Source organism: Bos taurus, chromosome 4, assembly GCF_002263795.3.
Source record: "Bos taurus isolate L1 Dominette 01449 registration number 42190680 breed Hereford chromosome 4, ARS-UCD2.0, whole genome shotgun sequence".
Classification (NCBI taxonomy): Eukaryota; Metazoa; Chordata; class Mammalia; order Artiodactyla; family Bovidae; genus Bos; species Bos taurus.
Genome location: NC_037331.1, coordinates 9,679,122 through 9,705,258, shown reverse-complemented (window position 1 = coordinate 9,705,258; position 26,137 = coordinate 9,679,122). Strand labels below are relative to the sequence as shown.

General features: G+C 39.0%; 2 protein-coding genes across 6 annotated transcripts in view; one reads left to right on the top strand and one right to left on the bottom strand.

Moving 5' to 3' along the window:
• Positions 1-26,137, bottom strand: part of ANKIB1 (ankyrin repeat and IBR domain containing 1) — a 157,915-nt gene that overhangs the window by 20,568 nt on the left and 111,210 nt on the right. For all 5 annotated transcript variants that reach the window (XM_024990530.2, XM_024990529.2, NM_001192052.2 and 2 more), the window contains 3 exons: positions 18,807-18,951; positions 16,179-16,345; positions 8,330-8,418 (listed from right to left, as the gene is read on the bottom strand). In XM_024990530.2, the coding sequence (XP_024846298.1) occupies positions 8,330-8,418; positions 16,179-16,345; positions 18,807-18,951 (401 nt within the window). The remainder of the gene's footprint in view (positions 1-8,329; positions 8,419-16,178; positions 16,346-18,806; positions 18,952-26,137) is intronic.
• On the top strand, positions 772-1,235 carry LOC101906914 (small ribosomal subunit protein uS8-like). Its single transcript, XM_059886035.1, has one exon. The coding sequence runs from the start codon at positions 802-804 to the stop codon at positions 1,192-1,194; it is 393 nt and encodes a 130-aa protein (XP_059742018.1). The 5' UTR covers positions 772-801; the 3' UTR covers positions 1,195-1,235.

The following is a 26,137-nucleotide window of genomic DNA, read 5'->3' as shown; positions in this document are numbered from 1 at the left end:
TCCCACGGGTTCTCTCTCTTACTTTTTCATATCCATCTCCTCTCTATTTCCAGCTAGGATCCTTCAAACCTTTTGCCTAGACAATTAAAACACAGAAACCAACTTAATCTCCCCAGATCCTTCTCCCTCGTCCCCTAAACCCCACTAAATTGCCTCTGTAAAGTGATCTTTTAAAAATACAAATCTTTAAATCTTTTAGTTGTTCCTCACTGACTACAAAATTAATCAAATTTCTTTAGCAAAGAACACAACGGCCTTCATGATTTGGCCACTGACTGACTACCTGGCAAGGTCCTTCCATCTGCTATCCCCACACCAACCTTATACTCTTCACCATCTTATAAACTATTTATTCTACTTTAATATGAGATCTGCAATCTTAAAGAATGTCAGGGTTTTTAAAGACTCTAAATTTTACATTTTATATTCTATAAATCCCTACCTCCGCCTACAGAGAGATTTAGGGGCTGGAGAGAGTGGCAGATGGGTAATTTAAAATTTATTTTTTCCTGCAAGATTGTCAGTACTCAAGTTTGCTTTCTAACTTCAAGTACAGAGGAAAGTTCTACGTTTTCTTCACTGAAAGAGATTCTGAAAATCACTGTGAAATTCTTGAGAGTGGTCCATTCTATTAAGGCCCTCTTGATATGCAGATTGTCTAGAAAGGGTGGGTTAAGAGGTTAGCCCTACTGAGGAAAGCAGGGGAGAAATCAACTCTAAGTTTTGAAGTCTAAAAGAAAAAGTCACTCAACTCCTAGATTCAAATCCCTGCTCTTTCCGCCATCTTTCTGTGCCGCCAGAATGGTGCACATGAATGTCCTGGCCGATGCTCTCAAGAGTATCAACAATGCCGAAAAGAGAGGCAAACGCCAGGTCCTTGTTAGGCCGTGCTCCAAAGTCATCGTCAGGTTTCTAACAGTGATGATGAAGCATGGTTACATTGGCGAATTTGAAATCATTGATGATCACAGGGCTGGGAAAATTGTTGTGAACCTCACAGGCAGGCTGAGTAAGTGTGGAGTGATCAGCCCTAGATTTGATGTGCAACTCAAAGATCTAGAAAAATGGCAGAATAACCTGCTCCCATCCCGTCAGTTTGGTTTCATTGTACTGACAACCTCAGCTGGCATCATGGACCATGAAGAAGCAAGACGAAAACATACAGGAGGGAAAATCCTTGGATTCTTTTTCTAGGGATGTAATACATACAAATAAAATGCCTCAGAGGACTCTGATGCTTCCTTAAAAAAAAAAAAAACAAATCCCTGGAGAGGGAAGGGGACAAAGGTTTGCGGTGTGACCCTTGGGAAGTAGTTCTGCATATGAACTGGAAGCCCTGAGCACCAGCAGCAGCCATTTGATGGAGTCTAGCAGTGGAGGGGGGATGGTGTCCTGCCACATGGAACCCTTAGTACCTACTTACCTCAGTTTGTGTCAAGAACAGAACAGCAGCTACTGCTTGACTGTAAAGCACTGCTCTTCCACATAGCAGAGAGAAAAACTGCAGCCGTGAACTGCTCAGACTCCACTCCATTTCTAAACCCACCTGGGAAGACGGCTTCATTAGGGTGCTGGGGCAGAGAATTCTTTGATAATTTGGTGGAAAACAGGAGTTTCAGAAGGAACTTACTACCCTTCAGTTCAGTTCAGTAGCTCAATCGTGTCCGACTCTTTGCGATCCCATGAATCACAGCACGCCAGGCCTCCCTGTCCATCACCAACTCCCAGAGTTCACTCAGACTCACGTCCATGGAGTCAGTGATGCCATCCAGCCATCTCATCCTCTGTCGTCCCCTTCTCCTCTTGCCCCCAATCCCTCCCAGCATCAGAGTCTTTTCCAATGAGTCAACTCTTCTCATGAGGTGGCCAAAGTACTGGAGTTTCCGCTTTAGCATCAGTCTTCCAAAGAAATCCCAGGACTGATCTCCTTTAGGATGGACTGGTTGGATCTCCTTGCAGTCCAAGGGACTCTCAAGAGTCTTCTCCAACACCACAGTTCAAAAGCATCAAATCTTCGGCGCTCAGCCTTCTTCACAGTCCAACTCTCACATCCATACATGACCACTGGAAAAACCATAGCCTTGACTAGACGGACCTTTGTTGGCAAAGTAATGTCTCTGCTTTTGAATATGCTATCTAGGTTGGTCATAACTTTTTTTCCAAGGAGTGTCTTTTAATTTCATGGCTGCAATCACCATCTGCAGTGATTTGGGAGCCCCCAAAAATAAAGTCTGACACTGTTTCCCCATCTATTTCCCATGAAGTGATGGGACCAGATGCCATGATCTTCGTTTTCTGAATGTTGAGCTTTAAGCCAACTTTTTCAGTCTCCTCTTTCACTTTCATCAAGAGGCTTTTTAGTTCCTCTTCACTTTCTGCCATAAGGGTGGTGTCATCTGCATATCTGAGGTTATTGATATTTCTACCTGTGATTTTGATTCTAGCTTGTGTTTCTTCCAGTCCAGTGTTGCTCATAATGTGCTCTGCAGATAAGTTAAATAAGCAGGGTGACAATATACAGCCTTGATGTACTCCTTTTCCTATTTGGAACCAGTCTGTTGTTCCATGACCAGCTCTAACTGTTGTTTCCTGACCTGCATATAGGTTTCTCAAGAAGGCAGGTCAGGTGGTCTGGTATTCCCATCTCATTCAGAAGTTTCCACAGTTTATTGTGATCCACATAGTCAAAGGCTTTGGCATAGTCAATAAAGCAGAAATACATGTTTTTCTGGAACTCTCTTGCTTTTTTGATGATCCAGCGGATGTTAGCAATTTGATCTCTGGTTTCTTGCCTTTTTTAAAACCAGCTTGAACATCTGGAAGTTCACAGTTCACGTATTGCTGAAGCCTGCCTTGGAGAATTTTGAGCATTACCTTACTAGCATGTGAGATCAGTGCAACTGTGTGGTAGTTTGAGCATTCTTTGGCACTTTCTTTGGGATTGGAATGAAAACTGACCTTTTCCAGTCCTATGGCCACTGCTGAGTTTTCCAAATTTGCTGGCATATTGAGTGCAGCACTTGCACAGCATCATCTTTCAGGATTTGAAATAGCTCAACTGGAATTCCATCACCTCCACTAGCTTTGTTCGTAGTGATTCTTTCTAAGGCCCACTTGACTTCACATTCCAGGATGTCTGGCTTTAGGTCAGTGATCACACCATCGTGATTATCTGGGTCATGAAGATCTTTTTCGTACAGTTCTTCTGTGTATTCTTGCCACCTCTTCTTAATATCTTCTGCTTCTGTTAGGTCCATACCATTTCTGTCCTTTATCGAGCCCATCTTTGCATGAAATGTTCCCTTGGTATCTCTGATTTTCTTGAAGAGATCTCTAGTCTTTCCCATTCTGTTGTTTTCCTCTATTTCTTTGCATTGATCGCTGAGGAAGGCTTTCTTATCTCTCCTTGCCATTCTTTGGAACTCTGCATTCAGATGCTTATATCTTTCCTTTTCTCCTTTGCTTTTCACTTCTCTTCTTTTCACAGCTATTTGTAAGGCCTCCCCAGACAGTCATTTTGCTTTTTTGCATTTCTTTTCCATGGGGATGGTCTTGCTCCCTGTCTCCTGTACAATGTCACGAACTACCATCCACAGTTCATCAGGCACTCTGTCTATCAGATCTAGTCCCTTAAATCTATTTCTCACTTCCACTGTATAATCATAAGGGATTTGATTAGGTCACACCTGAATGGTCTAGTGGTTTTCCCTACTTTCTTCAATTTCAGTCTGAATTTGGCAATAAGGAGTTCATGATCTGAGCCACAGTCAGCTCCCGGTCTTGTTTTTGCTGACTGTATAGAGCTTCTCCATCTTTGTAAAGAATATAATCCATCTGATTTCGGTGTTGACCATCTGGTGATGTCCATGTGTAGAGTTATTATCCATAGCGGCTACTAATGAGCTCTGGAGGTAATGCTGTCTACAAAAGGTACTGCTATAAAACCTAATTACTAAGTACAATGTCCGATTTTTGTTTAGAAGTAGTGGCCTTTCTCCTCCCTTTAGCAACAACGTTATTTTTAGCTCAGAGGCTCCAATATATTCTTATGACCTTTATTGTCCATTGTTACAATAAATAAAGCACAAAGGCATTTAAACAAAGCAGCTGTGTGGCCTGCAACATAACAGTTTTTTTCTCCCACCCTTGGAGAAAGAATGCTAGTTTCTGACTGCATTCTAGGGGATTACATGAAGTAAGTGGTGTTCAGAAAATAATCGACTATCAGAACAACAAATCCTTGTGCTAGAAAAAATGCCTTCACTACCAGTGCTCTGAGCAAGCTCATTTCGGACATCTGCCCTTTGTATATACTTTTCTCAGTACCTACAACACGCAAGGCCCCTTCAATCTATCTGGTGAGCCCTCTTCACCCCCTCAGACTTCCAAACTCTTTTTTCAGCTGCATGTGGATCTTGATCTTCTTTCCTTAATAATCCAGTCTCTTTGTAAGAAAAATTAATTTCATTTAATCAAGTATTACAGTATAACAATATATTAATAGAATCAACATCCGTTAGTGAAAACAAAGTTGCTTTTAAAGACTGAATTCTTAAAAACTATTTGAATTTCATTTAGTAAGCATTATTATGTGTACTATGAAAAAACGCTGGTGTTAAATTTTTATAAATTACAATTTCACAGAAAATATAATCATTCCTGTTTCTTGCTCTGATTAGCCACAATAGAGGTAGGTTCGGTACTAAAAGACAGTGTTTCAACTTTATATGGAATTAATTTCAATTAATAATTGAAAGAATATTTTCTCAGTATATTTTCTAGTATTTTTCTCTTCAATTAGATTTTGTCACTCCTTTTAAGTCTCATAATTTAAAGACTCTGGAAAACCAGGGATAAGGGAGAAAACACTCTCATGAATCTACCAGTTCTGTTGAAAATTCTTATGTCAAATATATGTGACCCTGACCCAAACTAATATGTAAACCCAACACAGTAGTAAATCAAACTTTTCTCTTTTAGAGTATTATTTTTGTGTTAGTATATTTAACAATGATGTTCTACTTAAGTATTACAATTGGCCTATTATTGTTTGCTTTAAGTCTTACCATAAATTTCATACACTTAAAAGTGGCCATTAAGAGTTTACTGGTCACTACCAGCTTTCACTGTGGTGGGTATGCATCAGGACAGTGAGAGAGTTTTCTTAGCAACAGGGAATCTTCTCTGCAATCTTGGTGTTGGCTCCCTCTACAGTAGACCACTTGTGGGTGTCTGGGTCTCTTGCTTCCTATCGACTTTTCTAAAGTTCCTCCATCTTTCTGAAGTAAGATACCATTTGGGACTCCGAGGGTGATCTTCAGTTTTCACTTGAGGTCTCCCTATCTCCGAGCACCAGAGACAGCCATGTATACCCTGTGTGCACCGTTTTCTAACTCTATTTGTCTTCTCTCTTCATATCAAGATCTTTGTCTTATGCAAGAATCTTCTGTCACAGTTCCACCAAAAAGCTATACCGTACAAAAAGCTGTACGTACAATGAAGTTATCTTATTTCTCTTCTATATACCTCTCCCCTCCCAAGTGTGGTGCTTGTCTTGTTCAAGCCCTTGTATCATCTTACCTGTACATTCTGAGGTTACTGCAGAAACAGTGCTCTTACCTACTCCCTAATTCAGCATCCACACTTGCACCTGACTGATTTTCTAAGCAAACATCTTCAGTTACCATGTCCTTCCTTAAAACTCCTTTTTGGCGTTTCGGGATAAAGCGAGACCTCCCAGCGTTACATACAACCCCACCCCTGCAAGCGCTGTCTCATCTCTCACTGCATGTTTGTACTGGCTAAAGGGACTTGCTTGCAGTCCTTGGATATGCTGTGCTATTTCACAGCCCTACTGCACCAGAGCCTAGAATGCCCTTCTTACTTTCGTCTGTGTGAAGAACATCTACCACCTTTCAAGATATGGCTTAGGCATCAATTATTTTTATAAAGCTTTCCCTACCTCTCTCCTAGATGATCTCTTAACTAATCCCCTCCTTTGTTTCTCCTCTCCCTCACAATGTATCACAGGTATACTGTTCTCTAACAGCATCTCTAATACTTATTGTCCTGAGTTTTGTACACAGCTGTCTCCATCTCTAAAATGTAAATTTCAAGAGCATAGAGGGCATTCTATTTCTGTATTCTACCATAAAATAGTACTAAATAAATGCTAAAGACATAATGAAGACACCATTTAAAGGCAATAAGTTATTCCTAAGTTTTCTCAGCATCTGTTTTGAGCTGCAGACAGGCGCTTGTTAAAATCCACCAGACATCTCCACACATATGTCTTGCAAGTAACTTGAGTGCAAAATGGCCACAACAAAATTCATTATTTTCCCCTGAAAGCTATTCCTCTACCTGAATCTCCTAAGTTGACCAGTAACATCATGATCTACTCTCTGACCCAAACTAAAAACCTACCTTCCCACCTCTGGTCTAGCCCTCCTTTAGTCTATCACTCCTAGTCATCAGTTATCCTAATAAACAGTATCTTAACCATGTTACTTCCCTACTCGAACACTGCATTCTACAGCTTATTCTGTTAATAGGATAAACTCAGACAATTTGGCAAGAACTCTTTCAATCTGGCAACACCTATCTTTCCAGCCTCATCTTTTGCAAATTTCTCCCATGGACCTTAATTTTAAACTCCACAGAATGTATAAAGATATGCAGGTAGGTCGGCAATAGCAAGCCATCTCTAACGGAAATATAGATGTTTCCAGGTGTCAGAAGCAGGAAAAGAAAGCAAAATCCAATCATCTTGCCATATTTAAATGTGTTGGAGGGTAATGGTATTAATCTCTCTATGGAACTATCATACATAGACATACTACACACAGACGAAGAACAGGGAAAATGGATGGGTAACCAGAGAGCAATGACACAGTCTACCTGGTATTCAGAGGAGAGATACAATGAACCAGGGGACCAAGAACAATCTATACAAACCTTTCTGATTTGGGAAGCTGGTATTTAGAAGATATTTGACTGAACGATCAATGTTCAGGAAAGCAATGATTAACCAGATATCACTATAAAATGTCCTAAGACTATCCAGTTGCCTCTGCTCCTGTTTAGAGAACATGCATTTTCTTAACACGTGAAAGAGATCGCTCTCATGGTCAGTTAATAAACTGGTATTCTAGTCTACTTAAGTTGTCTCTTTTCCATGAATCTGAATAATCCTGAGTCAGTGCACAATATCATCTTGTGAATATAAAATGCTGAGAACCATTTTTCAGGCAATGGTATATTGTCCAATATAATAGTAATACAAGCCTGAGGAACTCAAGGCTGCCAGCCAGTCTCTTTCAGTATTGTTTTAGCTGCTGACAGATATGCCTCTGCAGATATGCTAAAACTCAATTCATATCTTGCTGCTATCAGGAGGATTCCTTAACATCCTCTGTCCCCAACCTAGTTAGTTGTTTTTGTACTCTCATCTAACCTAACTATGTTAGCTACCCTATGATAGCTAACTGTAATATCTGACTGCTTCCCTACTAGCCTCTGTACTCCCTGGAGATTGATGTCATCTTTATTATGTGCTTTGCTCATAATAAGTGAAGATGAACCACGTGAATTCTTAATCCTGATTTGCAATACCTCAAACTCCAATATTTAAAAAGTCAAAAAACTCCAAATGAGTTTTAAATTATAGTAATTTAAAATAAAACAGTTGTCATAAAATACGTCAGGGGTAAAAAATTATGGCAAAGCAGATATATTTACCTATCAAACATAGGAACTGCTATTAGGAAGGCTAATTCAAACCTATTCTATTTGCCCTGTGTCACTCAGTCCAATCTGTTAGCTTCCTATCTGTGCAATGGCATAACCACCATCAGTCTCTATTACCATTTCTGTGAGGATGAACGGAGAAACTATACTTAGAGACATCTCATTAAAAACTAGTTAAACAGACATCACATTTAATCTAAGTAAATCTACAGAACCACGTAATAGCAAGAAATTGACTTGCCTAACCCTCCACTGGAAGCTTCCTCTCAGTACAGACCATGCATTTCTTCTCATGAAGTCTAGAAAAGCTGGTGAGCTCACTCCAGGATAAAAGAGAAGGACTACAGGAACAGAACTTAGAGTGACTTTATTTACCTTGGAGTCCTAATAAGTCTGTTAGAAACATGGAACCTGTCTATGCTTTCCCCTGAGATCTCCAAAATGATACTGGCTAGAAGGCTTAAAAGGGGAGCTCTCCATTAAAAAACCTGAAATCTTTAGAAATGAAGACTAAGAAACAGGACCACATTATCTTTGGAATGCTATTAGAAAATATATAGCTATCTAAAATTCCCCTTACGTTCTTCCGGTTTCATTTCAGTTATTTTTTGTAGCCAATTTTTCCACGTTTGGCAGTCACAAGGCTCATGGGCTTCACCAAGGCACTCCCTGAAGAGGAAAACATGGAAAAGGCAATTTTAAAACATGCTTCATCAACATCAAGATAAAAGAGCAGGTGGGAAGTACTGTTTTGAATGAAAAGTTGAGAACACTATGGCACAGCGGCCCCTGAGAGATGAAGCATTTCAGCAGAGAGAATGCAAGCCTGACTCTACAGCTCGGCAGTACTAGGCCAGAGTTTTCCTTCAGCAGTGCATTTATTCCCACATTTTAAAAGGCTCTAAACATATTAACTAATATTTATAACTTAGTCCTTCAGCTTCCCAGGTGGGGCTAGTGGTAAAGAATCTTCCTGCCAATGCAGGAGACACAGGTTTGATCCCTGGGTGGGGAAGACACCCTGGAGAAGGAAATGACAACCTACTCTAGTATTCTTGCCTTCTATGCATTGTCATTTCCTTCTCCAGGGTATTTCCAATATCCAGGGATCAAATCCACATCTCCTGTGTTGCAAAGTGTTGGACACAACTGAAGTGACTTAGCATGCAGGCAGGCCTTAAGAGTGGTAAAGATATTTTTATCGGTTAGGTTCTGTCTCACTAACAGTTTAAATTTTTGCAATTCAAAGTATGTTCCCCTGGGGAACAGCACTGCCATTACTTGGGAGCTTGTTTACCTGCACAGGAGCAGACTGCATAAGACATACTGATTAGAATCTGTCTTTTCTCAAAATAACCGTATGACCCTTCTGCATTTTAAAGTTTGGGAAGTACTATTTTATATTACATTCTTGTCACTACTTTTACCTCTGAATCCCCAAGTAACAGCAAGGGCAATCTAACTGACTTTCAAGTGTTTGACAAATCCTACTTTTCTGTCCTATTGGCATTTGGCAAATTTTGATTTAAATGATAAAAACCCTATCAATGTATCATTGTAATTTAATTATATATTCTTTCTATAGGCATATAAAAGTCAAACATTAAAAATGACATAGACCTTTACAAACTGTTTAATTCAATATATTATACTCTATAGGACAAACTGTTACGATTAATAACAAAATATCAATTTGGGGAAAGAAAAAGGCAATCTATAAGTGCCATCATCACCATTATCATCACCAGTGTCATTTTAAACAAAAATCTTATTTACAATTTAGCTTTGTTAAGAAGATGTGCCAACTGACAGACAGAGTCTTACAATTATGAGGTAACATTCCACTATGTTAAGAATATATCAATTCTACTTCATACCCATGGCTACTATTTTTGAAAAACAAGACAGAACAAGTGTATGGAAGAATGTGGAAAAGCTGGAACCCCTGTGCATTGCTGGTAGGAATGTAAAATGAGGCAGCTGTTATGGAAAACACTGTGGTATAGTTCCTCAAAGAGTTTCAACAGGATTGGAAACAAGGACTCAAACTTTTATGCCAATGCTCATAGCATTACTCACAATAGCCAAAAGATGGGAACTAGACTGCTCACTGCCATATGACTGCATAAACAATGAATATATATACATATATATATACACACACACAGTGAAGTGTTAGTCATAAAAAGGTATATGTATATACACACAATGAAATGTCAGTCATAAAAAGGAACGAGCTTCTGATACATGCTACAACATGGAAAGAATCTTGAAGACATGTTCAGTGAAATAAACCAGATACAAAATGACAAATATTGTATGACTTCACTAGAATAGGGGCATTCATGGAGACAAAAAGTAGAATGATGGTTACCAGGAGATGTGGCAGGGAGGCAGGGTGGGGAGTTACTGCTTGTTGGTTACAGAGATTTTGTTTGGGATGATAAAAATGTTCTAAAATGGATGGGATGACAGTTTCACAACACTGTACTTAATGCCATCAAATTGTATACCTAAAAAAATCACTACGTATACCTTGAAAGAATAATTTTCTTAAATTTCTGACTATTACCATATCTAGTATTTGGGAAATCTTTTCCAAAACTGGTTTTATATAGCTCCTTAGTAACTAAGCTATAATTTAACAGCCTTTAAAAAAATATAGCATTGATTAAAAGTGGAGGTAGATGTATTCGGTATATATTTTAGCACATATTAAAATCAACTCTGCTTTCCAGAAATGTAAGGGATATCTGTGATGACTGTTCATTTTAATTTGACACATATATTAGAATAAGAAATATGCCACAGATCTAAGAACAGTATTTCCATGTGTTGTCTGAAAATGGAATATAGAATCTATTTTTCTCATGAATCATGAAAAAAACCCAAATGAACATAAAAAACCACAGTGCAGAAATTTTACAAATCTGCAATATCTAAAACAAAACAAATGAAGTCAGTAAAATAAATTATTTTCAATAAGTTTAGGATTTCCCTCCTCCCCCGGCATATTCACTATTTATTTCCTAGTAGAATCAGTATCACAATGACTGACTGTGCTGTCAACACATTTTCTGACAGAAAAAAAGAAAAATAATAATGGAGGAAGAAGTCCTTTGCTTTCAAATAGAGTCTGAAAAAAATGAATGCCATGTCTTCCAAAGGCCGTACTTGCTTATTAGTGGGCTTGGCTCACTGAGGCCATGCTGCATTACAGAGCAGTCAGTTTTTCTTTTCTAGAACCTGACAGGAGGGCACAGGTGCTTCCTCAATCGCTAGCCTAATCAGTATGATCATGTCTGAGTGTTACAGCCCGTTGGCACAGTTTCTACCACTTTCCAATGCTGCTGCTGCTGCTGCTAAGTCACTTCAGTCGTGTCCATTAAAAGAAGCTTATAAATAAAGGAGGAGGTTAGAGCAAAAACCGTGAATGACAGAGTGTTGCCACTGAATACTACTAAGTTTCTCTGAAAACTAAGGCATAAGAGAAAACAAGCCTGAAGTTCTGCAAAGCACAGCAATGACAATGCTGTCAGACGTTAATAGGTGACTGATATCCTGTGGTCATGTATGGATGTGAGAGTTGGACTGTGAAGAAGGCTGAGCGCCGAAGAATTGATGCTTTTGAACTGTGGTGTTGGAGAAGACTCTTGAGCGTCCCTTGGACTGCAAGGAGATCCAACCAGTCCATTCTGAAGGAGATCAGCCCTGGGATTTCTTTGGAAGGAATGATGCTAAAGCTGAAACTCCAGTACTTTGGCCACCTCATGCAAAGAGTTGACTCATTGGAAAAGACTCTGATGCTGGGAGGGATTGGGGGCAAGAGGAGAAGGGGACGACAGAGGATGAGATGGCTGGATGGCATCACTGACTCGATGGACGTGAGTCTGAGTGAACTCCGGGAGTTGGTGATGGACAGGGAGGCCTGGCGTGCTGCGATTCATAGGATCGCAAAGAGTCGGACACGACTAAGTGACTGATCTGATCTGATCTGAATCTAGATCTTGCCATGTGTAGGGAGAGAGAGTATTCTGATAGAAATAATGAAGATACTGAAAGTTCTGCAGATACTGGAAAGCTAAATTCCTGAAGAAGTGTTAACTAAGACACCAATGACTCGTGGCAAATACTTTGACAAATTTGTCATCATATAGGCTAGTGGGAGAAAGCATTCTAGGTTCAGTTATTAAGGGCACAGAACTTGTTGGTGAACAAGTTAGAACAGAAAGGGCTATATTGTAGTGGGAAGAAAAATGCCTACTCCCACCTTCCCTCCTAACAATGAATATATTCATTCTATCCAGGCAGACATATCCTGGGGACAGCTCTCAGTTGATTCTGTCACATTTAATTCTTAAAAAGAAGAAATTATTATTGGCATTTCTGATGGTTTTTACAATCATATTTAGAAAATATTTTTGAACTTTTGGGAGAAAGAAAGAAGCAAACCCTGAATCACATGCTTTTGTTTTATAAAGATCTCTCTTGCAAAGCTTCCTTTTGCATGAGGCAGATTTTTTATCTTTGAAACACGAGATAAGGGCAGCAGAATTCTCCTTAGAACTTCTTTTTTTCTTAGAATTTCTGATTACAGGCAAAGCTATGAATATAGTCAGTGGATATGAGTAGGCAGCTATGTAAAAACAAAAATGCCAATCAATGGTGAGAGAAGGGAAGCAACAGAGAAATCCTAGAAAATACATATATCATATACCTAAATATATCAATCTCGTAGCCTAAGGAATTTCAAAACTGAAAAGTAACAAGGTTAAATCTTGAATTGCAGTCTTAGAAAATGATGATACTATTGGCTAAGTCCTACAATCCTGCCACCAGGAGGAGTAAATAAGCGTGATCTTAAATCCACGTGGCCATCCACAGACCCCTTAAACTGGGATAAAATTCCAAGTAGGGCCTGTGATTTTGGCATACAGTTTCCAATGCAGATTGAGTATATCCAGCCTAATATTTTGGGTATGAGAAAGAGTAAACTGACATATTTCTCTAAACACTACACTAGAAATGTACAGCTTACAGCATCATGTATGCGTATGCATATGTATATTTTACAATCTAATCTATCTTGGTAGGTTTCTCTATTAGTTTCCATATTTTCAGTTAATCCAAACTTGCTACCTATAGCATACAAAGAGAGGTGGGGAAGAATACAAGAACATAAAAGCTAATCCTGAGTTAAAAAACTAATAAAAACTAGACCACAGAAACCACAGTTTATCATCTTATCTTCTACATATTTTACTAATTTGTGTTTTCTATTTTCTAAACATTTTACTAAATCTGTGGTTTCCATTTTTGTAGGCTCTTCAAAAACCCTCTTAATCAGTTTTTTCTAAACCAGGGAAGCTTACACGAACCAGAGGGCTCAGAAAATGATTTTCCGAAGGATAGTACATAATTAGTAACGTTCTAGGCAGAGTGCTTGAAGGTACTAGAACTTAAGTTTCTCAAGAAACTCACTTCAAATAAGTTCTTTTATGTCCTTGTTTTAAATACTCTTACTTTAAATAAAGTAGACTCATATTCATCTATGGATAATTTATCTACAATTAAGTTTATGTATATTCATTAACTCACTTCCCATTTCTGTTGCTGGATCCTTATCTCTTCTGCTGGGGTAATGAGGTGGAATTAAGGGTCAACCATTGAATAATAAAACATGTAAAATGAAAAATCTGTTGCTGCTGTTCAGTTGCTAAGTAGTATCCGACTCTTTTGTGATCCCATGGACTGGAGCCTACCAGGCTCTTCTGTTCATGGGATTTCCCAAGCAAGAGTACTGGGGAGGGTCGCCATTTCCTCCTCCAGGTGATCTCCCCAACCCAGGGATCAAAATCACATCTCCTGCATTGGCAGGCAGGTTCTTTACCACAGAGTCACTTCAGTCTAGTTCAGTCGCTCAGTTGTGTCTGACTCTTCGCAACCCCATGGACTGCAGCACGCCAGGCCTCCCTGTCCATTACCAACTCCCGGAGTTTACTCAAACTCATGTCCATCGAGTCGGTGATGCCATCCAACCATCTCATCCTCTGTCAACCCCTTCTCCTCCTGCCTTCAATCTTTCCCAGCATCAAGGTCTTTTCAAATGAGTCCGTTCTTCACATCAGGTGGCCAAGTATCGGAGTTTCAGCTTCAGCACCAGTCCTTCTAATGAATATTTAGGACTGATTTCCTTTAGGATGGACTGGTTGGATCTCCTTGCCATCCCAGGGACTCTCAAAAGTCTTCTCAACACCACAGTTCAAAAGCATCAATTCTTCAGCGCTCAGCTTTCTTTACAGTCCAACTCTCACATCCATAAATGACTACTGGAAAAACCATAGCCTTAACTAGATGGACCTTTGCTGGTAAAGTAATGTCTTGCTTTTTAATAAGCTGCGCCACTAGGGAAGCCCAAAAGTAAAAATTAGGCATGTGCTTTTTAAATGTTGTGTAAAACTACCACATGTGGATACAGGTATGTGGATATACTCTAACTATTTATTCAGTATTTTGTTGCTATTTTACTTGTTGAATCTGATTTAGTTATGAAAGTAGTAAACGCTGTTTTTCTTTTATTAATCATTATATTCAAGCAGTTAGCATAGAAGCCTAGCAAACTTTTTCTGTAAAGGATCAGATAGTAAATATTTTGAGTTTTGCAGGCCACATGGTTTCTGCTACAACTACTCGATACTGTCACAGTCTGAAAGTAGCCACAGACAATAGGTAAATAAACTGACATGAGCAGGTATGGCTGTGTTCTAATAAAACTTTATTTTAAAAAATTGGTGCAGACACTACGTTATTGACACCTGACCTAGAATTCACTGCTATATATAGGTTGGCAGTTCAAATAAGAATTTTAGCTAATGATAATGATGATGAGTGTAAGAAATAGATCTTTCATGGTAGGGACATTTCCATAACTATGCCCTTTTACCATCTAGCAGTGCTACAATTTGACTTTGGATTCTGATAGGTATACTAAACAAAGATTAGTGTTTTATATCCACCTCAAATATATCCTTGCATATGTGATAAATCTGGAAATGAGGAAAAAGCATTACAAATACTATTTCTTCCTCTGATCATTAAACAAAAACAAAAGTTATTATAATTGAAACTACTCTGAATAAAGTATAACGCTGATGTTAGACAAACACACAGTCAAGTGACTACACACACTGACTGTACATCCATTACTGATTGATCACCAGTTCATACTTACTGAGTACTCATCAGGCACTAGAAATTATATAAAACACAAGATACATGAAGTGGTTTCTAACTGGGACTGTGCAACAGAATCACATAAGAGTTTTTTCTTCAAAATCCACTAAATCAGAATTTCACTTGTTAGGGTCTAGAATGAAAATATGGAAAAGCTGTTTTATATTAAACTCTGGGCATCCCTGGTTAAGTATCACTGCTAGACACTTCTACTTTAAGAAAAGATCAGATCAGATCAGATCAGTCGTTCAGTCGTGTCCGACTCTTTGAGACCCCATGAATCACAGCACGCCAGGCCTCCCTGTCCATCACCAACTCCCGGAGTTCACTCAGACTCACGTCCATCGAGTCAGTGATGCCACCCAGCCATCTCATCCTCTGTCGTCCCCTTCTCCTCCTGCCCACAATTCCTCCCAGCATCAGAGTCTTTTCCAATGAGTCAACTCTTCGCATGAGGTGGCCAAAGTACTGGAGTTTCAGCTTTAGCATCATTTCTTCCAAAGAAATCCTAGGGCTGATCTCCTTCAGAATGGACTGGTTGGATCTCCTTGTAGTCCAAGGGACTCTCAAGAGTCTTCTCCAACACCACAGTTCAAAAGCATCAATTCTTCGGCGCTCAGCCTTCTTCACAGTCCAACTCTCACATCCATACATGACCACAGGAAAAACCATAGCCTTGACTAGATGGACCTTTGTTGGCAAAGTAATGTCTCTGCTTTTGAATATGCTATCTAGGTTGGTCATAACTTTCCTTCCAAGGAGTAAGCATCTTTTAATTTAAGAAAAGATATCAAACTCTAAATATTTTCTAATCTAAGGTCAATAATTTGGTATTAAAGTTCAAATTCATGGGTTCTAGCATCAAACAGAGACGGAGTCTAATCTCATTTCTGCCAGTTCCTAGCTATATAACCCAGGGCAACCACTCTGCATGTAAATTTCCTTATGTGTAAAATGGGTATAATAACAGCATTCCATTCACAGCACTGCTGGGAGTATTGAATATCTGAAAATTTTGACAAGGTGGTTGGCACACATCAAGCACACAGTAAATGTAAACTATCACCACTGTACACATTTTTAAATAAATAATAACGGTATCAAAAATACTACTTAAAGGCATGACTCAGAGTATAAAGTCTCTTTAAAAACTGTCAGAAAGGTGACTAGGCTATTCCAACTTGTCCCGTACTGACCAGCAGAAGAGGTGTCCTTTCCCACAGTCCACAGCAGGAGCTCTGAGCAAGGGGAAGCTGAGCGTATCAGACCCAGAGGTGTCTGATCCTTGTTTTGTCAGTCTGACTGCTCTTTCACAGCCTGGAGTAGGACACCATTTAATGGCAGGATTATTTTCAACAAAGGCCTGTTTAAACAGCAATAACAAAACATAAAAAAATATTTTAACTCTCAATTCTAATAGAGTGTAAATGTCAATTTACTTCAGAATGAATGAAATGAAACAGAATGAAATGAAAAAACAAAGAGTAGTCAGTTTCAAGAAATACTTAAAACAGTACTGGAATGTATTAAATAAGAAGGAAAAAAATGTGGCAATTACCTTAGTAATAATTTTTAAAATTTATGTATTCTTTTTTTTTTATTTTTAAACTTTACATAATTGTATTAGTTTTGCCAAATATCAAAATGAATAATCTAAGAATCAAGTAGATTGATGACGGAGTAAAAATGCAACTATTCATACTGAAATGTGTAATTTAAAAATGTTTTCTCACAATATGCTACTTTTCTGATGGAAAATAATTATAATAAACAGAATTTTATTTGAGGATTAGCTGTATTAGAATAATGAATTTCTACATGGTACTTTAATAATACATAAAAATCAATATTACAAACACAGAGTTATCATATGATCCAGTAATTCCACTTCTGCATATATACCCCAAATAATTAAAAGCAGGGACTGGAATAGATATTTGTACACCCATTATGCATAGCGGCATTACTGCTGCTGCTGCTGCTGCTAAGTCACTTCAGTCGTGTCTGACTCTGTGTGACCCCATAGACGGCAGCCCACCAGGCTCCCCCATCCCTGGGATTTTGGAGTGGGTTGCCATTTCCTTCTCCAATGCATGAAAGTGAAAAGTGAGAGTGAAGTCGCTCAGTCGTGTCCAACTCTTAGCGATCGCATGGACTGCAGCCTTCCAGGCTTCTCTGTGGAGTGGGGTGCAGTTGCCTTCTCCGAGGAGCATTACTAACATTAATCAAAAGGTACAAACAACTCAAATGTCCATGGATGAAAGTGTGGATAAACAAAATGTGCTACTACATTACTGGAATATTACTCAACCTTAAAAAGAAATTCTGATACATGCTACAATGTGAATGAACCTTGAAGACATTAAGCTAAGTGTAATAAACCAGGCACATAAGGATAAATACTGTATGATTCCACTTACATGAAATAATATAATATTATATGGATATAATATGGTTTATAAGGACAAATGCTGTATGATTCTACTTATATGATTCCACCAGGCTTCCATGGGTCAGGAAGATCCCCTGGAGCAGGAAATGGCAACACATTCCAGTATGCTTGCCTGAGAAATCCCATGGACAGCGGAGCCTGGCAGGCTCCAGTCCATGGGGTTGCAAGAGTCAGACATGACTTAGAGACTAAACCACCACTGCCACCACTTATATAAGATGCCTAGAAACACAGAGACAGAAAATAGAACAGTGCTTTTTGGTGGCTATGGGAAGGGGAAATGGGGCATTTGTGTTCATGGACACACAATGTTTGGGATGACGAAAAAAATTCTAACCGTGAAGGGGAATGATGGTTGCACAATAATGTAAAAGTACTTAATAACAACAAATTGGTCACTTAAATCTGTTTAAACTGGTAAAGTTTATGTGTATTTTATCACAATAATGAAAAATGTAAAAAAACCACCAATTTTATGATACTTTCTATGTTAAAGAAACAGCAGGACTTCTTTTTTAAAAGTCAATATATTAGGGTTCGGAGAATGCAACGGCACCCCACTCCAGCACTCTTGCCTGGAAAATCCCATGGACGGAGGAGCCTGGTGGGCTGCAGTCCATGGGGTCGCTAAGAGTCAGACACGACTGAGCGACTTCACTTTCACTTTTCACTTTCCTGCATTGGAGAAGAAAATGGCAACCCACTCCAGTGTTCTTGCCTGGAGAATCCCAGGGACGGGGGAGCCTGGTGGGCTGCCGTCTATGGGGTCGCACAGAGTCGGACACGACTCAAGCAACTTAGCAGCAGCATATTAAGGTTCAGACTATAAAAAAATCTGAACACGCCTGTTAAATCCCACAAAAAAGATTTGCATATAGTAATGAGTAACTCCTGAGCAAAAATAAAGAAGGGAAATACAAGATGAAATAAACATTATACTTTATTATATGAAATGATTACTTGAAATATAAAAAAATCCATAAATTTCCAGGTTGATAATCTTTATTTCTAAATATTTATACTGAGGAGTAAAAATACATCATTTAGAAAATTTAAAATAGCTACTATTTAGTATGAGTGTTTTTTTGACCAATTAGTTACAAAAGTTCAACACCCAAACCAACAAACAGTCCTGCACAAAAGCTTTCTTTTCCGGTAAACTACTATTGCCACTTTTCCCTTTTACTTCTGTCATGATTATAAAACAACACTTTAGCTGAGAACTTTAATTTACGCCACTACTCCTTTACTCTGAGAGACAAAAGCCAGAGTCCATTACTTTGCGTTCAAAAATAGAACAAAAATTAAAAATTTTAATATAGGTTTAATAAAATTTAAATTGTGGAGATTACACAGATAACTGGCAACATACCTTAATATCAAACTGTAGGTATCGTTTGTCCATCTCCTTAGAAACTACACTTTCTATTATATCCACAGGCACAAGTTGGAAGCAATCATATGCAGGGCAGAAAATGTTGTGAGCTTCACCTTCTTGAATTTTCAGATTCAAAAACCTAATACAATTGTCAATTGATAGAAAGAAAGGCAAGGATATAATTTATTTGCACATTCTAAGAATGCTTCCTGATGCTGAATTTTCTGTTAGAGTATAATTAAAACACATCAATAAACAAAGTGTGCAATATCAACTGTAATATATTAGCTCAAATAATTCACAAACACTGAGCATTTATTATCTGCCCAGCCATTCACTATATGACTATTTATGCACATCTATGTTTTATACATTTTTTTACATTTGTTTGCTTTGTCCTCTTTAAAAACTTGAAACAATATATTTAAGAGTAAAAATTTAGAAATAAGTGACTTAGAAAGGTCATATTCGATTCTCAATATTCTATGCCTTAAAAAAAAGACAGCAATGGTATAGATTTAAGCCACACAAAACTCAAAGAGATTTTTGAGACGGCACTGGAATATAGCGTAACTTTTAGAAGAAAAGGTTTTCTATTTATATTTTATTTAGATAAACATTAAAATGTGTTTCATGTCCTACTCTAGGCACACTGGTTGAGGTAGGAGGGAAAAGGCATCGTAGAAAGTGACAGGAATCTAACCCAAGGTCAATTAAGTGGTCAAGAGCAAGATTTGGAATTAGAGAATTCCAGGCCTGCCACTAACAAGTTGTATGATCTTAAGCAATTATCATGTAAGTGTACTGTGCCTCAATTTTACTATCTATAAAGTGGAGATAACAACACGTACTTCCCAGAGTTGTTTTCAGATTATATGATATAATGTATGTGAAATATCTACATGGTGCCGGGCACAGAATAAAGAATTAAAAAATTTTACTGATGGTTTGATTATTAAGAATATTTCCCATGGAAAAAGAAGAAACAAACTTTTGAACTGTGAATTTCCCTTTCCTGAGGAGATATATATTAAAAAAGAAAAAAATGACTAAGACTGATGTCAAAGACCTTACAGTCTATGTTTTGTTCTAGAAGTTTGTGGTTTCAGGTCTTACATTTCAGTCCTTTAATCCATTCTGAATATATTTTTATGCATGGTATATGAAAGCAGTCCAGTTTGATTTTTTCATACGTGACTGTCTAGTGTGCCCAGCACCATTTACTGAAAATATTAATATTGTCTCTTCTCCATCATATATTCTTTCCTCATTTGTTGTAGATTAATTGCCCATGTAAGTGTGAGCTCATTTCAGGGCTCTTTTATTCTGTTCCATATAGCTATGTATTTTTGTGCCAGGACCATACTGTTTAGGTAACTGCAGCTCTGTTGCTGTTCTTCAGTTGCTCGGTCGTGCCTGACTCTCTGCGACCCAAGGACTGCTGCACGCTAGGTTTCCCAGTCCTTCCCCATCTCCTGGAGCTTGCTCAAACGCATGTCCATCAAGTCGGTGATGCCATCAAACCATCTCATCCTCGGTCGCCCCCTCTCATCTTGCAAACTATATTTCCCAGTATCACGGTCTTTTCCAATGAGTCAGCTCTACGCATGAGGTGGCCAAATTACTGGAGCTTCAGCTTCAGCATCAGTCTTTTCAATGAATATTCAGGGTTCATTTTCTTTAGGATTGACTGGTTTGATCTCCTTGTAGTCCAAGGGACTGTCAAGAGTTTTCTCCAACACCACAGTTCAAAGGCATCAATTCTTCGGTGCTCAGCTTTCTTTATGGTCCAACTCTCACATCCATAAATGACTGCTGGAAAAACCATACCTTTGACTATACGGATCTTTGTAGTAACGTTTAAAATCAGGGAGTGTGACAAATTTAACCTCATTCTTCTTTCTCAAGATTGCTTTGGCTGTTAAGGGTCTTTTGTATTTCCATACAATTTTTAGAATCATTTGTTTTAGTTATGTGAAAAATGTCCTCAACAATTTTTAATAGTGTAAGGCATGCTGAGACTAAAAATTTGAGAACTGCTAACTACAAACTTGCTTTTTCAACAAAGCAGGAATCACTTCCTTTTAGCTCTGAACAGGTTCCCTGTGACATCAGATATAATTTATCTTAATAGTCCCCTGTCACAGTGCACAATGCACATAGATATAGTTAATATATGATGATGTTTTAAAATTTTATGTATTCTAAATACACCAGTGCGGCGCTGGAGCGGTGAACGGCTGAGAGGAGCTACCCCAGAGCCAAGGTCAGTAGCAGCGGCCGTGAGGAGATACCCCATGTCCAAGGTAAGGAGCAGCGGCTGTGCTTTGCTGGAGCAGCCGTGAAGAGATACCCCAAGTCCAAGGTAAGAGAAACCCAAGTAAGATGGTAGGTGCTGAGAGAGGGGATCAGGCGGCAGACAGACTGAAACCACAATCACAGACAACTACCCAATCTGATCACACAGACCACAGCCTTGTCTAACTTAATGAAACTAGGCCATGCCTGTGGGGCCATCCAAGACGGGCGGGTCATGGTGGAGGGTCTGACAGAATGTGGTCCACTGGAGAAGGGAATGGCAAACCACTGCAGTATTCTTGCCTTTAGAACCCCATGAACAGTATGAAAAGGTAAAAAGACAGGACGCTGAAAGATGAACTCCCCAGGTCGGTAGGTGCCCAATATGCTACTGGAGATCAGTGGAGAAACAACTCCAGAAAGATGAAGGGATGAAGCTAAAGCAAAAACAACACCCAGTTGCGGATGTGACTGGTGATAGAAGCAAGGTCCGATGCTATAAAGAGCAATATTGCACAGGAACCTGGAATGTTAGGTCCATAAATCAAGGAAAATTGGAAGTGGTCAAACAGGAGATGGCAAGAGCGAACGTCGACATTCTAGGAATCAGTGAAATAAGATGGACTGGAATGGGTGAATTTAACTCAGATGACCATTGTATCTACTACTGTGGGCAGGAATCCCTTAGAAGAAATGGAGTAGCCATCATAGTCAACAAAAGAGTCCAAAATGCAGTACTTGGATGCAATCTCAAAAACGACAGAATGATCTCTGTTCGTTTCCAAGGCAAACCATTCAATATCACTGTAATCCAAGTCTATGCCCCAACCAGTAACACTGAGAAGCTAAAATTGAACAGTTCTATGAAGACCTATAAGACCTTCTAGAACTCACACCCAAAAAAGAAGTCCTTTTCATTATAGGGGACTGGAATGCAAAAGTAAGAAGTCAAGAAACACCTGGAGTAACACGCAAATTTGGCCTTGGAGTACAGAATGAAGCAGGGCAAAGGCTAATAGAGTTCTGCCAAGAGAACACACTGGTCATAGCAAACACCCTCTTCCAATAACACAAAAGAAGACTCTACACATGGACATCACCAGATGGCCAACACCAAAATCAGATTCTTTGGAGCCAAAGATGGAGAAGCTCTATATAGTCAGCAAAAACAAGACCGGTTGCTGACTATGGCTCAGATCATGAACTCCTTATTGCCAAATTCAGACTTAAATGAAGAAAGTAGGGAAAACCACTAGACCATTCAGGTATGACCTAAATCAAATCCCTTACGATTATACAGTGGAAGTGAGAAATATATTTAAGGGACTAGATCTGATAGACAGAGGGCCTGATGAACTATGGACGGAGGTTCATGCAATTGTACAGGAGACAGGGATCAAAACCCATCCCCATAGAAAAAAAATGCAAAAAAGCAAAATGGCTGTCTGAGGAGGCTTTATAAATGGCTGTGAAAAGAAGAGAAGCGAAAAGCAAAGGAGAAAAGGAAAGATATAAACATCTGAATGCAGAGTTCCAAAGAACAGCAAGAAGAGATAAGAAAGCCTTCTTCAGCGATCAGTGCAAAGACATAGAGGAAAACAACAGAATGGGAAAGACTAGAGATCTTTTCAAGAAAATCAGAGATACCAAGGGAACATTTCATGCAAAGATGGGCTCAATAAAGGACAGAAATGGTATGGACCCAACAGAAGCAGAAGATATTAAGAAGAGGTGGCAAGAATACACAGGAGAACTGTACAAAAAAGATCTTCATGACCCAGATAATCACGATGGTGTGATCACTCACCTAGAGCCAGACATCCTGGAATGTGAAGTCAAGTGGGCCTTAGGAAGTAACACAACGAACAAAGCTAGTGGAGGTGATGGAATTCCAGTTGAGCTATTTCAAATCCTGAAAGATGATGCTGTGAAAATATTGCACTCAATATGCCAGCAAATTTGGAAAACTCAGCAGTGGCCACAGGACTGGAAAAGGTCACCTTTCGTTCCAATCCCAAAGAAAGGCAATGTCAAAGAATGCTCAAACTACTGCACAATTGCACTCATCTCACACGCTAGTAAAGTAACGCTCAAAATTCTCCAAGCCAGGCTTCAGCAATACGTGAACTGTGAACTTCCAGATGTTCAAGCTGGTTTTAGAAAAGGCAGAGGAACAAGAGATTAAATTGCCAACATCCGCTGGATCATGGAAAAAGCAAGAGAGTTCCAGAAAAACATGTATTTCTGCTTTATTGACTATGCCAAAGCCTTTGACTGTGTGGATCAGAATAAACTGTGGAAAATTCTTCAAGAGTTGGGAATACCATTCCATCTGACCTGTCTCTTGATGAATCTGTATGCAGGTCAGGAAGCAACAGTTAGAACTGGACATGGAACAAAAGACTGGCTCTAAATTGGGAAAGGAGTACGTCAAGGCTGTATATTGTCACCCTGCTTATTTAACTTATCTGCAGAGCACATCATGAGAAACTGGGCTGGAGGAAGCACAAGCTGGAATCAAGACTGCCTAGAGAAATATCAGTAACCTCAGATACGCAGATGACACCACCCTTATTGCAGAAGGTAAAGAAGAACTAAAGAGCCTCTTGATGAAAGGGAAAGAGGAAAGTAAAAAAGTTGGCTGAAAGCTCAATATTCAGAAAATGAAGATCATGGCATCTGGTCCCATCACTTCATGGCAAATAGATGGGGAAATAGTCGAAACAGTGGCTGACTTTATTTTCTTGGGCTCCAAAATCACTGCAGATGGTGACTGCAACCATGAAATTAAAAGACACTTACTCTTTAGAAGGAAAGTTATGATCAACCTAGATAGCATATTAAAAAGCAGAGACATTACTTTGCCAACAAAGGTCCGTCTAGTCAAGGCTATGGTTTTTCCAGTGATCATGTATGGATGTGAAAGTTGGACTATAAAGAAAGCTGAGCACAAAATAATTGATGCTTTTGAACTGTGGTGTTGGAGAAGACTCTTGAGAGTCTCATGGACTACAAGGAGATCCAACCAGTGCATTCTAAGGGAGATCAGTCCTGGGTGTTCTTTGGAAGGAATGATGCTAAAGCTGGAACTCCAATACTTTGGCCACCTCATGCAAAGAGTTGACTCATGTGAAAAGATCCTGATTCTGGGAAAGATTTGAGGTAGGAGGAGTAGGGGATGACAGAGGATGAGATGGCTGGATGGCATCACCAACTCAATGAACATGATTCCGAGTACACTCCGGGAGTTGGTGATGACAGGGAGGCCTGGCATGCCTCAGTCCATGGGATCACAAAGAGTCGGACATGACTGAGCAACTGAACTGAACTGAACTGAAATACATCAGAGCAGGTTTAACTATTTCTGGAGAATTAAATGACAGAACCCAGAAGACCTTTACTGAAGAAAAGATAATTTCTCTGTGAGCCAGGCTATCAATTTTCAGCAACATACAATTTCTCACTAAATTTAGAAGTATCACACAGTGTTGTTAAATGTTAGTAAAAGAGGAAAAATCTGGATCAAACTTGACTTATATTTTTATCTTGTAGGTCAGCTTCATACATTATATCCTAAGCTCCCACTCCACTGTTCATTACTGAGCTTAGTAAGATTCTAATAACTAACATTACCGAGTGGTTACTATGTGTCAGGCACTGTTCTAAGCATTTTACATGTACTTAGCCATTTAACAATTAACTGGAAACAGTCCTATAAAGTAATATGACAGTTACCATTTTATAGATTAGGAAATTGAAGCAAAGGGAGGTTACTGCTTACTTAAATCAACAACTAATAAATAGCAGGAAGGATATTCTAGGTTGGACAGAAAAATACTAATTTTTCTTTCATTGAAGCCCTTGGCATAGATGCTTCAAAGCATATGTATGGACTGATGAGATAGGGGGTAGAGAAGAATAAGATAAGACATTTTCAAACTATCTAAAGTGAAAGTGAAAGTGAAGTTGCTCAGTCGTGTCCGACTCTTTGCAACCCCATGGACTGTTACCTATCAGGCTCCTCCAACCATGGGATTTTCCAGGCAAGAGTACTGGAGTGGGTTGCCATTTCCTTCTCCAGGGGATTTCCCTAACCCGGGGATTGAACCCGGGTCTCCTGCATTGCAGGAAGATGCTTTACCATCTGAGCCACATATTGTGTACTAAACTGTGCTACTGAGGATACAATGGTGAGCAAGACACTCCGTACTTGAAATGCTAAAATTCCAGTGAAGGGCCCAAGTATTGATTTGTCCAGCAGAAAATGAAAATATTCTTCAAATCAAATCAAGCACCACAGTTGTCATATTTTATTACATAAAAGATCCAGGCTTCAACAAAAAATTCTACAGAAAAAGGAAAATATGTCCCATACACAAGAAAAACAGTAGAAACTGTTCCTAAGGAAACATAGATACTGCACTTATCAGACAAAGATTTTAAGTTACATATTTCTTAAAAAGTCACATAAATGGAGGAAACAATACCTATAAAACTAAAGAAAATTATAAGAACAATGCCTCACTAAATAGGGAATATTAAAGAAAAAAGAACATATATAAAAACAAACAAATTCTGAAGTTAAAAGTAAAATAACTGAAATGTAAAATTCACTACAGGGGTTTAACAGCAGATCTGAGGAGGAAGAAGAATCAGCAAATTTCAAAAAAGTTCAACTGAAATTACCCAGTTTGAGGGAAAAAAAGAATTTTTTAAAAAAAGAATTTTTAAAAAAAAGAACAGGGACTTCCCTGGTGGTCCAGCAGTTAAGAATCCACCTTGCGATGGAGGGGACACGGGTTCAGCCCCTGGTCAGGGAAACTGAGATCCCACATGCTGTGAGGCAACCATGCCCGTGCACCCTGGAGTCTGTGCGACGCAACTGGAGAGCCTGCGTGCCACAGGGAGAAAGCCCGCGTGATGCAACCAGGACCCGACGCAACAGTTTAGATCAATAAAGAGAATAGATCATCAAAGATCTGGGCAGCAATACCAAACGTACTAACATATGCATAATGGAGACGCAG